General features: G+C 44.8%; 1 protein-coding gene across 1 annotated transcript in view; it reads right to left on the bottom strand.

The window, feature by feature from the left end:
• The window catches only part of FAM193A (family with sequence similarity 193 member A), a 192,971-nt gene that overhangs the window by 63,474 nt on the left and 112,831 nt on the right, over positions 1–16,666 (bottom strand). The window contains exons 5-6 of the mRNA XM_049886592.1: positions 14,205–14,439; positions 8,763–8,887 (exon numbers count right to left, since the gene is read on the bottom strand). Of these exons, the coding sequence (XP_049742549.1) occupies positions 8,763–8,887; positions 14,205–14,439 (360 nt within the window). The remainder of the gene's footprint in view (positions 1–8,762; positions 8,888–14,204; positions 14,440–16,666) is intronic.

The following is a 16,666-nucleotide window of genomic DNA, read 5'->3' as shown; positions in this document are numbered from 1 at the left end:
CATGTATGCGGAGACGTGACTGTGGGGGCATGTATGCGGAGACCTGACTATGCGAGCATGTATGCGGAGACGAGACTGTGGGAGCATATATGTGGAGACCTGACTGTGGGGGCATGTATGTGGAGACCTGACTGTGGGGGCATGTATGTGGAGACGTGACTGTGGGGGCATGTATGTGGAGACCTGACTGTGGGGGCATGTATGTGGAGATCTGACTGTGGGGGCATGTACGTGGAGATGTGACTGTGGGGCCATGTATGTGGAGACCTGCCTGTGCGAGCATATAAGTGGAGACAAGACTGTGGGGGCATGTATGTGGAGACGTGACTGTGGGGGCACGTAAGTGGAGACGTGAGTGCAGGAACATGTAAGTAGAAATGTGTCTAAGAGAAGCAAAAATAGGAAAGATGTCTAGAAGAAACACCAAACTGTTCACTACATACCTCCGTTTTCCCACGCTTTTCTGTATTTTCAGGATTTTATTTGCAAAAACAATGTAACAAAATTTTACATTAAGAAACAAACATTAAAGAGCTCTTTTAGGAGGAGGGTAAGCATGGTTAAACAGCTTGAAGAATGTTATAAGTGTCACTAAACAGTACATGTAGAAACTGTTGAATTGGTGTATGTTTTGCTGTATATATTCTCAACGACAAAATAAATAAAATTGTAATATTAAAAAAAAAGAGCTATTTTCAAGTTAAAGCACTTTGATGGGCAGAAATCACCCCCTTCTCCTTCCTGTGTCTGCTGTCGAGTGACCACATGGGAATACTGGGCACAACTGGAGCCCCTCCAAACTGTGGCTGCGGAAGCTGTCCCCACGTGTTTTCACGTATGCAAATCCCTCCAAAGCAGGAGCAAGCAGAAATAAGATAGAATTGAGGAATTAAGGAAGCCCGGGGCGGGGGCGGTGGGGGGGGAAGGAAGAAGAAAATATTACCTCACACAGTGACTGAGGTGATCTAAACTATCAAGGCTGTTCTCCTAAGACAACTTCTGCTTTACAGGAAACAAAACTCCTGAAGCCGTGTCTCTCCTGGACTCTGCAATACGCCTGGTGTGACCCCAGCCCCAAACCGACAACACGCCTGGGGGAACACAGTCTTCCTCTTACCACACGGCAATCTCTGAATGAGGTCCAGCACTCCTGCTAATCTGTCTCCTCACTTCACATTACCATGTCCCTTCTGGACGCCAAGCCCGCGTCCCCTGTAATTCCACGCTGCCCTCTTGCCCTGCCCAGAGGCTGCAGGGAGCGCCTGCGGTGCACTCTGCCTTAAGTCCTCGATGCGCTCCTTCCAAGTTACAGACTACACATTCTATTTTGAACAAACAAAGGGAAAAGCAGGCATTTTTGGCCCCTCTGAGGCAGAATGGTTTGTCTAAATGTCAGCAGTTGAAAGAGACATAATTCCACCCTCTCCTTGGGCAGTCAGGCAGGTGTGGAATGGGTCACACAGGCTTGGAAGTAGAAGAGTGGCTGGGGAAGGAATTTTCTGTCCCCTCACCTATGCTGGGAAACCCTGGTGGGGTAGTGGTTAAGTGCTACAGCTGCTAACCAAAGGGTCAGCAGTTCAAATCCGCTAGGTGCTCCTTGGAAACTCTATGGGGCAGTTCTACTCTGTCCTATAGGGTCGCTATGAGTCGGAATTGACTCAACGGAACTGGGTTTGGTTTGGTTTGGTTTGGCTCAGCTATGGTGAAAGGGTGAGCGAGCACAGCACAAGCCCTCAGCCCACTAACTAAGCCTACCTGTCCGGAGTGGGTGGGAGCTGGCAGGAGGTAGGCCCTTTTGGATCCTTCAGCCTACAGGTGCAAAAGTGAGGGAACGCGTCCAAGAGCCTCCCATCTCCACCTGATAGCTTTCCAGCCAGGGGGCTGCTGGTCATGGAGCATTTCCTGTGGCATTCCGTCTGTCGTCTGAGTAATTACAACGGTTTTCGCTACTGCCCACACTGCGTACGTGGCTCGTGTCTATGACCTGGTCAGGCTGAAAGGACATAACACCGTGGAGCGAATGGTGCCACTGGGTGGAAGTCTCACCCCAGCATTCTGGTGGCCACTTGGGATCCCGAGACAGCCTTTAAGGCAAACTGCATGTGCATTGCACTCCTGATAAAGGCACACCCTCCGAGAGTCCTGACCAAGAGATGGAAGCTGTGTCTGGTGGAGCCCCTGGACCCCGCTGCCACCCTGCAGCCAGGACAGAAGGACATGCCAGACGGCACCGTGAGCGTTCACTTGGCAGAACCCAGTCTGTGCGACTCTACACAGGACAATCAACCTGGTTCTTTCCTAGACAGAGGGTGAGGGCAAAGACACACCAGATAAAAAACCAGGCAAGGCTAAGGATGAAAAGGCACACATGGGTGCTTAGAGAATAAAGAAACGCAAGGCATGATGGCTGTGAGAGCCAGCGTGGTGACCACCTGGGCCGAGTCATCAGCGCCTGGGGTGGACGCACAGGGGAACTGACTTGGGTGGTGGCTGTTGGGATATTCACCTTCTAACACTTCATTTAGTTATACATTTGCTCTGTGTGGTTTTCTCCAACTGTATCTTACTCTATAATAAAAAAAAGTTAAACAAATATGAGTAGGCCCAGACATAAAGTTTTAATATTAAAATACATTACTTTAGGGGGCAGTGTACACATATAATTTGTCAACAAAACGTTACGAGTTACTAAATGTATACTTGTACACTGAAAGCTCCTGTGTGAATTCTAAAGATTTTAAAGACTCAGGTTGTACTCAGGTCCACAAGTGTACCTGCCTGGCCCTCTAGGCTATAAGGGGCTTCTGCCTGAGAAGCACCCAGGAAACCACTCTTCCAGAGGTCACGAGCCCCATCTGTGTTAATCCTGCTCCCTCACTTGTCCCTGCGGAGTCGAGGGTTACCTACTGCAGCTTAAATCCCATAATTGACATTCAAGACCCTAAAACACTGCTCATCTTTGCAGTCTGGTCATCGTTTGAGATGAAAGAATGGAAAAATCCAGAACTAGGACACAGAAAAAAATGAAGTTTATCAGACACTTTGGGCTTCCAATGCACTCTGTTACCCACCCGCAGTTTGGTGATGGACCCAGTGAACACACTGGCACACCGAGAAAGGGTCAGTGAAAGGTAAATATGCTGGCATCTGGCCTGAAGAAGCCCTGCAGGATGCACACTGTCCTGGAAGATGCACGTACCTGATGATGCCACACGTCACAGTTTAGGGACATGACCCTGCAGGCTCCTCATGACTGCACAAGTCACAGATTAGGGAAATGACCCTGCAGGCTCCTCATGACTCCACACGTCACAGATCAGGGACATGACCTTGCAGGCTCCTCATGACTGCAATGTCACAGATTAGAGACAAGACCTTGTACACTCCTCATGACTCCACACGTCACAGATCAGGGACACGACCCCGCAGGCTCCTCACGACTCCACACGTCACAGATCAGGGACATGACCAAGCAGGCTCCTCGTGACTCCACACGTCACAGATTAGGGACACGCCCTGTATGCTCCTCATGACTTCACATGTCACAGATTAGGGACACGACCCTGTACACTCCTCAAGACTCCACACGTCACAGATCAGGGACATATCCCTGCAGGATCCTCATGACTCCACACGTCACAGATCAGGGACACGACCCTACAGGCTCCTCATGATTCCACACGTCACAGACCAGGGACATGACCCCACAGGCTCCTTGTGACTCCACACGTCACAGATCAGGGACACGACCCTGCAGGCTCCTCATGACTCCACACATCACAGATCAGGGACACAACCATGCAGGCTCATGATTCCACATGTCACAGATCAGGGACATGACCCCACAGGCTCCTTGTGACTTCACACGTCACAGATCAGGGACACGACCATGCAGGCTCCTCATGACTCCACACATCACAGATCAGGGACATGACCCTGCAGGCTCCTCATGATTCCACATGTCACAGATCAGGGACATGACCCCACAGGCTCCTTGTGACTCCACACGTCACAGGTTAGGGACACGACTCCGCAGGCTCCTCATGACTCCACACGTCACAGATCAGGGACACGACCATGCAGGCTCCTCATGACTCCACATGTCACAGATCAGGGACACAACCCTGAAGGCACCTCATGACTCCACACGTCACAGATCAGGGACATGACCCCGCAGGCTCCTCGTGACTCCACATATCACAGATTAGGGACATGACCCTGTGCGCTCCTCATGACTCCACATGTCACAGGTTAGGGACACGACCCTGTATGCTCCTCTTGACTCCACACATCACAGATCAGGGACACAACCCTGCAGGCTCTTCATGACTCCACATGTCACAGATCAGGGACACGACCGTGCAGGTTCCTCACGACTCCACATGTCACAGATCAGGGACACGACCCTGAAGGCTCCTCATCACTCCACATGTCACAGATCAGGGACACGACCCTGCAGGCGCCTCATGACTCCACATATCACAGATCAGGGACATGACCCCGCAGGCTCCTCGTGACTCCACATGTCACAGATTAGGGACACTACCCTGTACGCTCCTCATGACTCCACATGTCACAGATTAGGGACACGACCCTGCATGCTCCTGATGACTTTGAACTTCATAGATTAGGGACAAGACCATGCTCTGCATTTCAAACTCATTACTTTGAGTTCTCCTGACTCCTTTTCTTCCATGGGATGGGGGTGAGAGCGTTCAGGTCTCACATATTCCTACGGAATGTCATGGATGCTCTCAAACAGTGGACATGGAAGGGACACGGTATGACAGGAAGCAGGCTGTGAAAAGGCTGGCTGGAAGGATCAAAAACAAAGCAGAGGGCAAGTCACATCCACATGACATCTCGTTCTGGTATCTTTCTCCTCAGTCGCCTGTTCCCCAGCTGCTTGGGAATACCTCCTTCTCCAGAGGTGTGGACAGGGGGAACCCTCACATGGAATTTGGGAATACAGAAAACAAGGACTGGGTTAATACAAGGGCTTAAGAAGGGGAGAAAAGCAGTGACTGGTGTATAAGTAAACGCCACAATATTTGATCTACTTACCATTCCCCCTTTTTCTGCATTTGCTCTCAATATATTTCAATATGGACAGGCAAAGAGGACTGCAGTCTCTTCTGTTGTAACATGACTGTTGGTGGGTGCCACCGAATCACTTCCGACCCATAATGACCCCACATGACAGAGCAGAATTGCCCCATAGGGTTTTTTTGACTGTCATCTTTAAGGAAGCAGATTGCCAGGTCTTTCTTGAGCAGAGCAGCTAAATGGGTTCGAACCGCCAACCTTCTGGTCAGCAGCCAAGCACCTAACTGTTGCACCACTAGTGCGCCTTATAATGTGTCTATAATGTGGGAATCTGCCCATCTGAGGTAAACAGATAAGAAATAAAGCCACCAAAATGCACAGCCATGGTCGCTGGTGTGACCTTGCACAGGAGGCTCTGCTCCGATCACCGAGAATGCCCCCAACGGAGCCCAGCGCCCCAAAGAACAGACACATGACATCCCCTTTCTCTCTCAATCTCACTGAGCCCCAGGTACCCATGTGCAAATGTCTGGTCCTGAGCACTTGGTACACCTGTCTTGGTAAAAGCACACAGTCCAGCATCCCAAATAGGAGGGAGTTAGAGGGGTCTTCACACCAGTAAGAAGAGCCCGAATGTGAACAAAGAGGAACGCCATGGAACTACAAGTATCCACCTACTGCGGATGTCGTGGCCCAGGGGAGCCCACCCTACACACACTGGGGCCTCCCCAGCTCACCTGCAGGCTCAAGGCTGCAGTGGAAACACACTCGCCACCAGGCAGCAGAGCAGTCTCCAGTCACAGTAAAGTGCCGTATTTCCCGTAGCTTTCCTTTATTTGTGAGGGCTGTGTGGGGCTAAATCCACAGTAGCATTTATACTGGGTTTATTATTTGAAAGTTCACTTGTCAACATTAGAAAATCAATCAGTGTTAATACACCACATCGACAGAACACAGGAAAAGAGCCACATGATCATCTCTGTGAATGCAGAAAAAGCATCTGACAAAACTAAACACCTTGTCTTGAAAAAAACCCTGAAGAAGACTGGACTAGAAGGGAAATTCCTCAGTATGACTCAGGCACGTATGAAAAGCCAACAGCCAACATCACACTTAATGGAGAAAGACAGGAGCTTTCCCCTTAAAATTGGAAACAAGACAAGTGTGTGTGCTCTCATCACTTCTATTCCTATTGTATTAGAAGTCCTACTAGCCAAAGGAAATAAGACAAAAAAAAAAAGAAGTAAAAGGTATCCAGACTGGAAAATAAGTAAAATTATCTTTATTTGTGACTGATACGATCCTATATATAGAAATCCCAAAGAGTCCGCAAGAAAACTTCTACAGCTAATAGAGGAATTTTGCAAAGTTGCAGGGTATAACGTGAACAAACAAAAATCAGTTGGTTTTCTATACACCAGCAATGAGAAATCTGAAAGGGAAATTAGCATTTATTTATGACAGCATCTAAGAGAATAAAATATTAGGAATAAATCCAACCAGGGACATGAAGGACTTAAACAATGAAAATTATCAAGCACTGCTGAGGAAATTAAAGAACACTTAAGAAAATGGAAAGATCATCCACATCCATGGATTGGAAGACTTAAGCTATCAATACTACCCAAAGCAATCCATAGATTCAATATAATTCCAATCAAAATCCCAACAGTCTTCTCTACAGAAATGGAAAAACCAGTCCTCAACTTTATATGGAATGGCAAGAGGCTCCACACAACTAAAGCAATGTTGAAAGATAAGAATAAAACAGGAGGACCCATGCTTCCTGATTTTAAAACACACAATACAGCTACAGTAATTAAAACAGCCTGGTACTGGTATAACAACAGACACAAGATCAATGAATGGAACAGAACTGAGAGTCCAGAAATAAACCCACACTTCTACGATGAACTGATTTTTGACAAGGGTGCTAGTCCACTCAATTAGCAAGGAGATATTGTGGGGAAAATTGGATTTCCATGTGCAGGATAATGAAATAGGATCTATGCCTCACACCATACACAAAAACAAATTCAAAATGGATTAAGGACAGAGATGTGAAATCTAAAACCATAAAATTATTACAAGAAAATGCAAGGGCAACGTTCCAGGGCCTAGCTTTTAATAATGGATAATCGAATATATTTTAAAAAAGCAAAAGCAGCAAAAGACAAAGTAAATAAATGGGACATAATAAAAAGTAAAAACTTTTGTTCATCAAAAGACTTTACCGGAGGGGGTTAGAAGCTGGCAAAATGGACACGAAAAGAGAGAGTGGAGGGAGGGAGCGGACTGTCTCATTAGGGGGAGAGCAATTGGGAGTATGTAGCAAGGTGTATATGGGTTTTTGTGAGAGAGACTAACTTATTTGCAAACTTTCACTTAAAGCACAATAAAAATTAAAAAAAAAAAAAAAAGACTACCAAAAAAGTGGAAAGACAAGCTATCGACTGGCAGAATATATTCATAAACCATACATACAATAAGAATCTAATAACCAAAATATATATATATAAAACTTCGACACTTAACAATAAAAAAGGCAAATAACCCAATTGTAAAATGGCCACCTGTTGCCACTGAGTCAATTCCGACTCACAGCGACAATATAAGACAGAGTAGAACTGCCCCATAGAGTTTCCAAGGAGCGCCTAGTGGATTCAAACTGCTGACCTTTTCGTTAGGAGCCATAGCACTTAACCACTATGCCACCAGGGTTTCTAAATGGCCACCAAACACATGAAAATGTGCTCAATGTTATTAGCCATCAGAGAGATGCAAAACAAAACCACGCTGAGATACCATCCCACATACCATTTCACGCTGACCTGACCCATACCATGGTATTTTCAATCGTCTCATATGTATGCAAAAGCTGGACAATGAATAAGGAAGACTGAAGAAGACTGACGCCTTTGAATTATGGAGTTAGCGAAGAATATTGAGTATACCATGGACTTCCAGAAGTACAAACAAATTTGTCTTGGCAGAAGTACAACCAGAATGTGCCTTAGAAGCAAGGCTGGAGAGGCCACGTCTCACGTACTCTGGACACTTCATCGGGAGGGACCGATCCCTGGAGAAGGACATCATGCTTGGTAAAGTTGACAGGCAGCAAAAAAGAGGAAGACCCTCAACAAAATGAACTGACACAGTGGGTGCAATGACAGCCTCAAGCATAACAACAGTTGTGAGGACGGTGCAGGGCAGGGTAGTGCTTTGTTCTGTTGTGCATAAGGTCACTATGAGTCAGGACCAATTCAATGGCACCTCACAACAACAGTCTAGCTTAATTAGCAAAAAAAAAAAAAAAAAGTCTGGCTTGGGCATTACGCTCTTTTAAGATCTATCTGGGATCAAGGTGATAAAAGAAACTTGAAAGATTAGACAGGAACCTTAGGAAGCAGTGAGTTTATATTAATGGAAGAAGAACAACTCAGAAAAGGGTGATAAGAATGGCTGCACAACTTAAAGTACGTAATCAATGTCCCTAAATTACACACGTACAAACGGTTGAACTGGTTGGGTAGGGAAGTTCACTTGTATTACTCTTCACATACTCTTTTCTGCCCACACCGTATGTTTTCCCTAAGCCCTGTTATTTTTACTGCAAGAAATTCCACACCGCAAGGATTTTCAGGAACATGGACGCTACGTCACGGAGAAACGACATGCTGCGAACACATGGGATTTACAGAAATGGAGCCTCGTACCTGATCTGTGACACCAGCGTTGGCAGGTTGCTCTGGAGAAGAGGCTCCGAAAAGACCAGATTCTCAAACAGGTGCTTATTATGCAGCTCCCACGTCACCTGGAACTTTTTCAAATGCTCGTTTTCCTAGAGTAAAAAATAATAATAATAAAGATATACTGAATTGATGAAGATTCAACGATTCCCAGAGGGAAGTTTCCCCACCCCCCGACATGTACCAGCACACACAGGTCTGCACCATCTCCGCCTGCCCAGGGTGCTGTTTATGAGCAGTCATGGTGCCTTGTCTGTCCCGAAGCACAGGAATGCACATCTCATTTTTTCAATGAATTGTGCATTACACTCTTGGGGGAGGCACGGCAGGAGAAACGGCAGGTCATGCACTGGATCAAAGTGGAACTCTCTCACATAGCTTGCCCGGGAGATCACATCCTCATTGGGGTCCTCAATGTTAAGCGTACAGGGTCCTGCGACCACAATGTCGAGAACTGATGCTCTGAGAAATGGACTTTAAGAGACGGAACCGAGTTTGCCTTACCACAGCTCTATATACCTCAGATCACTGGACAACACTTTAAGAATGCTGCTAGGACTACTGAACCTTGTTGGACCCTCATTTGAATGCTCCAACTATAAAAGAGCATTTTTGAGATAATTGGAAATTTTTTAACATTCACCACTGTTAAGGAACTACTGTCAGTTTTCACAGCTGTGGTAATGGTACTATGATTATGTAAAATAGTCCATTTTTAGAGATGCATATTGAAATGGTTTTAGAAAAAAATGGCACACTGTCCAGGACTTGTTACTACATCAAAAAGAGAAAGAGGGTGGAAGGGAAGGAAGAAAAGAAGGCTAACATAGCCAGTCCGACAAAATGTTGATAACTGCTTAATCTAGATAAGGGACGTACAGAAATCCATTATATTGCTCTCTATCCTGAATCCAGAATTACACTCATATATCACACCTTATGGAAACCCTTGTGGCATAGTGGTTAAAGAGCTACGGCTGCTAACCAAAAGGTCAGCAGTTCAAATCCACCAGGCAGTCCCTGGAAATTCGATGGAGGCAGTTCTTCTCTGTCCTATAGGGTCGCTATGAGTCAGAATCGACACAACAGCAACGGGTTTGGTCTTTTCATATCACATCTTATTGGCAATTTTAAACGAATTCCTATAATTGGCTCTTGAGATAGCTTTTTCTGGGGTGTTCTGTAGCTGTCATTATGCTGTATCTTTGTTGTTGTTACATGCTGCAGAGTCAATTCTGCCTCACAGCAACCCCACGTACAACAGAATGAAACCCTGCCTGGACCTGCGCCATCCACACAATCGTTGCCATGCTTGAGCTGACTGTTGTAGCCGCTTGTCAATCCGTTTCCTTGAGAATCTTCCTTTTATCGATGACTCTCTACTTTACCAAACATGATGTCCTTCTCCAGGGACTGATTCCTTCTGATAACATGTCCAAAGTATGTGAGACAAAGTATCGCCATCCTCGCTTCTTTGGAGCGTTCTGACTGTACTTCTTCCAAGACAGATTTGTTTGTTCTTCTGTCAGTCCACAGCACATTCAATATTCTTCGCTAACACCACAATTCAAAGGCATCCAATCTTCCTCAGTCTTTCTTATTCACTGTCCAACTTCCCCATGCATAATACCATGGCTTGGGTCAGGCATACTTTAGTCCTCAAAGTGAAATCTTTGCTTTTCAACACTTTAAAAAGGTCTTTTGCAGTAAATTTGTCCAATGAAATACTTTGTTTGATTTCTTGACTGCTGCTTCCATGGGCGTTGACTGTAGATCCAAGTAAAATGAAATCCTTAACAACTTCAATCTTTTCTGTTAATCATGATGTTGCTTATTGGTTCAGTTGTGAGGATTTCTGTTTTCTTTATGTTGAGGCATAATCCATACTGAAGGCTGCGGTCTTTGATCTTCATCAGTAAGTGCCCCAAGCTCTCTTGGCTTTCAGCAAGTAAGGCTGTGTTATCTGCATATTGCAGGTTGTTAATAAGTCTTTCTCCAATCCTGATGCTGCATTCTTCTTCATATAGTCCAGCTTCTTAGATTATGTACTCAGCATACAGATTGAGTAAATATGGTGAAAGGATGCACCCCGACACATGCCTTTCCTGACTTTAAACTACACAGCATCCCTTGTTCTGTTCTAATGGCTGCCTGTTGGCCTATGTACAGTCCGGTCATGAGCACAATTAAGTGTTCTGGAATTCCCATTCTTCAAAATTGTTATGAATTGAATTGTGTCCCCCCAAAACATGTGTCAACTTGGCTAGACCATGATCCCCAGTATTGTGTGATTGTCCACCATTTTGTCATCTGATGTGATTTTCCTGTGTTGTAAATACTACCTCTACGATGTTAATGAGGCAGTTATGTTAATGAGGCAGGACTCAATCTACAGGATTAGGTTGTGTTTTAAGTCAATCTCTTTCAAAATATAAAAGAAGCCAGCAGAGAGACAAGGGGACCAAGAAACAAGAGCCAGTAGAATAGCATGCCCTTTAAACCTGGGGTCCCTGCACTGAGAAGCTCCTCGACTAGTGAAAATTGATGACAAGGACCCTCCCCTAGAGCCAAGAGAGGGAGAGAGGCTTCCCCTGGAGCTGGCACCCTGAATATAGACTTCTAGCCTCCTAGACTGTGAGAGAATGAATTTCTCCTTGTTAAAGCAATCTACTTTTTTTACTTGTAGTATTTCTGTTACAGCAGCACTAGATAACTAAGATAGCAACGTTATCCATAATTTGTTACGATCCACACAGTCAAATGTCTTTCAGTAGTCAATAAAACAAAGGTAAACATCTTTCTGGTATTTTCTGCTTTCAGCCAAGATCCATCTGACGTCGGTAATGATATTCCCCGTACCATGTCCTCTTCTGAATTCAGCTTGAATTTCTGGCAATTTCCTGTCAATGCTGTATCTAGGTAAGGATTTATTATCTATCTTATTTAGGAAATTTGATAGGCTTCCTTGATCTAAACATTTATTCTCTCTAATCTCCTCTGAAAAGTCTGATGAGCTATGGTTAAGCCTAAATCCTTACGACTTAATATATTTTATCTCTTATACGTCCCATTTCTTTGTCTCTTTGAGCTACATTCTGTATAATTACTTTATTTTATTCCACTGTTTAATATATTCAATAAGTGTTTTCAAGTTAACAATTGTGTATTTTCTAAGTTTTGTTTCTTTTTCAAATCTGCTTGACTGTTCTTCACAGTCTTGATGCTTGACTCAATTTCAAACTTTTTTTTTCCTTACATGTAGAATTCATAGTTATTTTATATTCTTTGAGTATTTAAATGTCTTTGGGACCTGATCCTGTTGTTTATGCTGGCTCTCAATCATGCTTCCTTGAAGCCTGTAGTTTGTTTTTTGGGTTTTCTGTTTGTTTTGTTTTTTTTGACTGAGAGCTGCTCATATTTTGTTGGGACTTTTATCTATGGAAACTCTGTAAAGCTAGACTGAAGGCAGGGCCCTCTGGAGGTGATCTGCATGACCTTCTGCCAGGTGCTTGACATTTCTATCAACCTCAGACCACTTTAAATAATTTCTAGGCTTGAAACTCTCACATACCCCCAACAGCACTAACTCAGACTACAAACCCCTCTGAAATCTCAGGGGAGGTCTTATTTCCCCATTCTGCTCACCACCAGATTGCGATGGGCATGCTTCCTTGCCATCCCCTCCAGGGCAAAGTTTCTCCCTACACTCAGGTTGTAGTCATTTGTGGCACCAGCATTATGTGCTGACCCCACCTTGGGCTGGACTTAGCTTTTATCTCCTGTCTCCTATGCAGCTGTCAAAGCAGAAAGTGAGGGTCTCCGGGGTCAGAAGTCATCAGAGTGAATGTTGTCTTTCTCAGGATTCCTGCTTTCAACTTATTTTTCATTTCTAAGGCTTCTCTTTTGTGCCATCACAGCAATGTGTTTTAAAAGATTTTATGTTACCTAGTACTCTGTTATTTCCCTTGGAGGAAGGAGTAGTTTAGGGTATCTAGTCTGCCATGGCACTGGAAACCAAAGTGAATATCTCTATTTGTAATGGAACTGTAAAAACACTGACCAAAATATAGCAGTATTTTGGACTAAAAGTTTGGAGTTTTTTCCAAATCACAAGAAAACATTTCTGAGTAATTTGGTAGGTAATGGTGCCAATAAAACATGGTTTAAATTAATTCATAAAGCAGCATTCTTCTCAAACATCTGAGAAGTGTCTAGACTTGAGCAGCACAACAGCATCTCTCTGTAACACCACGTTCAGGCAGGCAGGTGAGACCCTGGCTGTACTCACACCCTGCCTCCTCCCAGGAGATGGGGGACCAGGTACTCTCACAGAGGAGGTGGCACTGGACTTAGATCTCTGAAGAAGCGGTAAAATTTCAATTGGCAGAGATGGGAGACAGAATGCCACAAGAAAAGCTAAATGAAGGAACAGGCACAAAGGAAAGACCTGGGATTCATTTCCAATTTCTTAGCTTTGGGTCTTGAAGCAGAAATCAAACCCCACACACATTTACCTAGCTATCTTTCCTCACAATGGATGCTTTCCCCAAGGTTTTAGGACATTGCCTACAGCAATGGCAATGGTCTATCACAGCCCAAGAACCCATGAAATTACTTGTGTGAAAACTGCATGAATATAAATTTTTCTAGAGATGATCCATTAACTTCTTTAAAATCAGGTAAAGATCACTGGGAGACTTGGTGGTATGGTGGTTAAGAGCTCAGCTGCTAACCAAAGGTTGGCAGTTCGAATCCACCAGCCGCTCCTTGGAAACTCTATGGGGCAGTTCTAGTCTGTCCTTTAGAGTTGATATGAGTCAGAATCACCTCAACAGCAATGTGTTTTGTTTGTCTGCTTTTCAAACACCACTGGGCTTAAAATGTGAGGTGGTAGCCACTTGCTACGATATTCGTTTTAAAATGTAGTTTTATCACTAAGAAAGCGCCCCAAAGTAGCACAATGAAGTGTCACATAATAACAAATCTTAAGCGATGATGAAAACTTCTGCAAACTGTTAGTAAAGGGGTGCTTCTGTAAGAGTTAGGACAACTTAAAAGGCATGTGTCTTTGGAGAGCGGGGTCTCCTCCTGCCAAGCAGCAGGTGCACCGAGACTGTCTATGCTCGATCCCCCGGCGACCGTGAGCCACATTTCGAGGCCAGATGTCTTTCCACATGTTACCTTCACTCAGTGCCTTTCTGAGGTGGTCCGAGGCCCCAGTGAGAACACACCTGCCCGTCTCCTTTGGTAGGACTGAGAGAGCCCTGAAGGTGGGGTGATGCCTTAGCATCTGAATTGCTGGACAAAAGCCAGGGGAGTGTGGCCAAGTGCCTTTCAATATGCCACTCTCTATGGTCTTCACGTCATTAAAAGGCCTTAAAAACAAAACAAGGTGAGTCTCTCTCTTACCAGAGTGCCCAGAAAGGAGCTGATTGTGCGCGCAGCCTGGCAGAGGGCGCCGTACTCCTCCAGGAGCAGGGAGATGAACTGGTGCGCCTGGGGCGGGCCTGGGAGGGCTGAGGGTGCTTTCACCTTGGCTGCTGCCGAAAGCTGCCTGAGGAGCCGCACCTTCATCTCCAGCACGTACTCTCTGGCCTGCTGCTCCAACCGCTGGTACAGCTGGTAGGGGTCCCTCTCGCAGAGCCTGCACAGAGAGGAGAGTCAGGGCTCACCCAGGGCCAGCCCGCACGATGGGAATGACGTTCTGTAGTAGTGAGCACCTTTTCTGAGTCACATTCTGGGCTGATGACCCTAACCCTCACTACTTGTGAGAGGTGCGATCAGGACCCCACTTCACAGGCAGGCAGCCCGGGCACAGAGTGCCTCAGGAGCTTGTTCAAAGTCACCAGCCAACTAACTGAAAACCAGCATCTGCTGAGAATGTACCCTGAGCAGCACCATTTCTTCACATGCCTTAATGCACGGAATCCCCACATGGCAGGCATCGTTTCATCTCCATTTCACAGACGAGAAAACTGAGGCACACGCACGTTGGGTGATTTGTTCTGAGATCCCACAGCCAGCGGGTGGCAGAGCGTGGACTCACTCTCAGCAGCCTGGCTCTGAGAGCACTGTTCTAACCACTAAGCTAGGATGAAGGAGCCCTGGTGGCACAATGGTTAAGTGCTTGGCTGTGAACCAAATGGCCAGCCATTCAAAATCAACAGCCAGTCCGCGGAAGAAACACCTGCTATCTGCTCCCATAAAGATAAGAGCCTGTGAAACTCTTGGGGCAGTTCTCCTCTTTCCTATAGGTTCGCTATGAGTCGGAATTGACTTGACAGCACTCAACAACAACAACAAAGCTAGATCAACCCCCAAATCATTAAACATAACACACTGAAACAATGATTCCTGAATATTTATACATTAACAAATGAAAAGGCAACAACACTCGCAGAGACAACAGTGGACTGCAGAAGGCAGGAGCATTCTCCAATGAGTTCGTATTATGTTTATAATCAGAGGAAACTTTAGAGAAGGTTTATCCTATTCTTAAATTACCTCACCATAAAAGCAATTAACAGCATACAGAATAAAATTTGTAAGCTAAAAAGTAGGGGAAATATGAATACATGTCCCACTACCAGGCAACAACTGCAACGAACATTTTCATGTATTTCCTTCCAGACTTGGAGCTCATTTACCTTTAAAGCCTTGTTTTGTACTATACCAAGTATTAGAATTTCATTCCTTTTTATCGTTGAATAATATTTCGTTATATATATATGACATAATTTATCCATTCATCTGCTGATAGACACTGGCATCATTTCCACCTTTGGACTATTGTGAATAATACTGCAATGAATACTGGTGTGCAAGTATCAGTCTGTCTGTGCTGCTACTTTCAATTTCTTTTGGGTACATACCTAGGAGCAGAACTGGTGGATCACATGGTCATTCTGTTTTTTTTGGAATTCCCAAACCGTTTTCCACAGCAAGTGCACCACTTTACATTCCAACCAGTAATGCACAAACCCATCGCTGTTGAGTCAACTCCTACTCATAGCTACTACGTAGGACAGAGTAGGGCTGCCCCACAGGGCCTCCAAGGAGTGGCTGGTGGATCTGAACTGCCGACCTTTTGGTTAGTGGTCAACCTCTTAAACACTGCGCCACCAGGGTTCCTAGTAATGCACAAGGCTTCCAATTCCTCCACAGCTTCAACACTTGTTATTGTCCTTATTTTGCTGCCTGCAACATTGCTAAATTTATTGACTCTGAAAGTTCATTTTTGTGCTTGTTTGTGTATTCTGTAGGCTCTTCTACATATAAGATCATGTTGTCTGCAAACGGAATATCCTTCATTTATATTTCTTGTCTAGTTTCCCTGGCTAGAATTCCTCATACTATGTTGAATAGAAGTAGTGAAAAGAGGGTATCCTTGTCTTATTCCTGTCTTAGGGAAAAAACTTTCAGTCTTTCACCACTGACTATGATGTTAGTTGTGGGTTTTTTATATAAGGCCTTTATAATGTTGAGGAACTTCCCTTCTATGCCCGTCCACTGACTGTTCTTATCATAACAGGGTGTTGGATTATGCAAATGCTTTTTCTCCATCAGCTGAGATGATCACGCATTTTTTCTCCACTTTATGCTGTTAATGTGGTATATGACATTGATCGATTTTCATATTTTGAACTGTCCTTGCATTCTGGGAATAAATTTCACTTGGTCATGGCATATACACCTTTTGAATATGCTACTGAATTTCGTTTGTCAGTATTTCGAGAATTTTCACATCTGTATGCATAGAAATATTAGTCTTTAGTTTTCTTTTATGTGGTGCCTTTCTCCGGCTTTGCTATTAGGGTAATGTTGGCTCACAGAATGACTTAGTAAGTGTTCATGCCTATTCAATATTTTGG

The sequence above is a fragment of the Elephas maximus genome, chromosome 5 (assembly GCF_024166365.1).
Source record: "Elephas maximus indicus isolate mEleMax1 chromosome 5, mEleMax1 primary haplotype, whole genome shotgun sequence".
Taxonomy (NCBI): Eukaryota; Metazoa; Chordata; class Mammalia; order Proboscidea; family Elephantidae; genus Elephas; species Elephas maximus.
The sequence above is the reverse complement of the archived record's forward strand: the minus strand, read 5'-3'. Positions and strand labels throughout refer to the sequence as shown.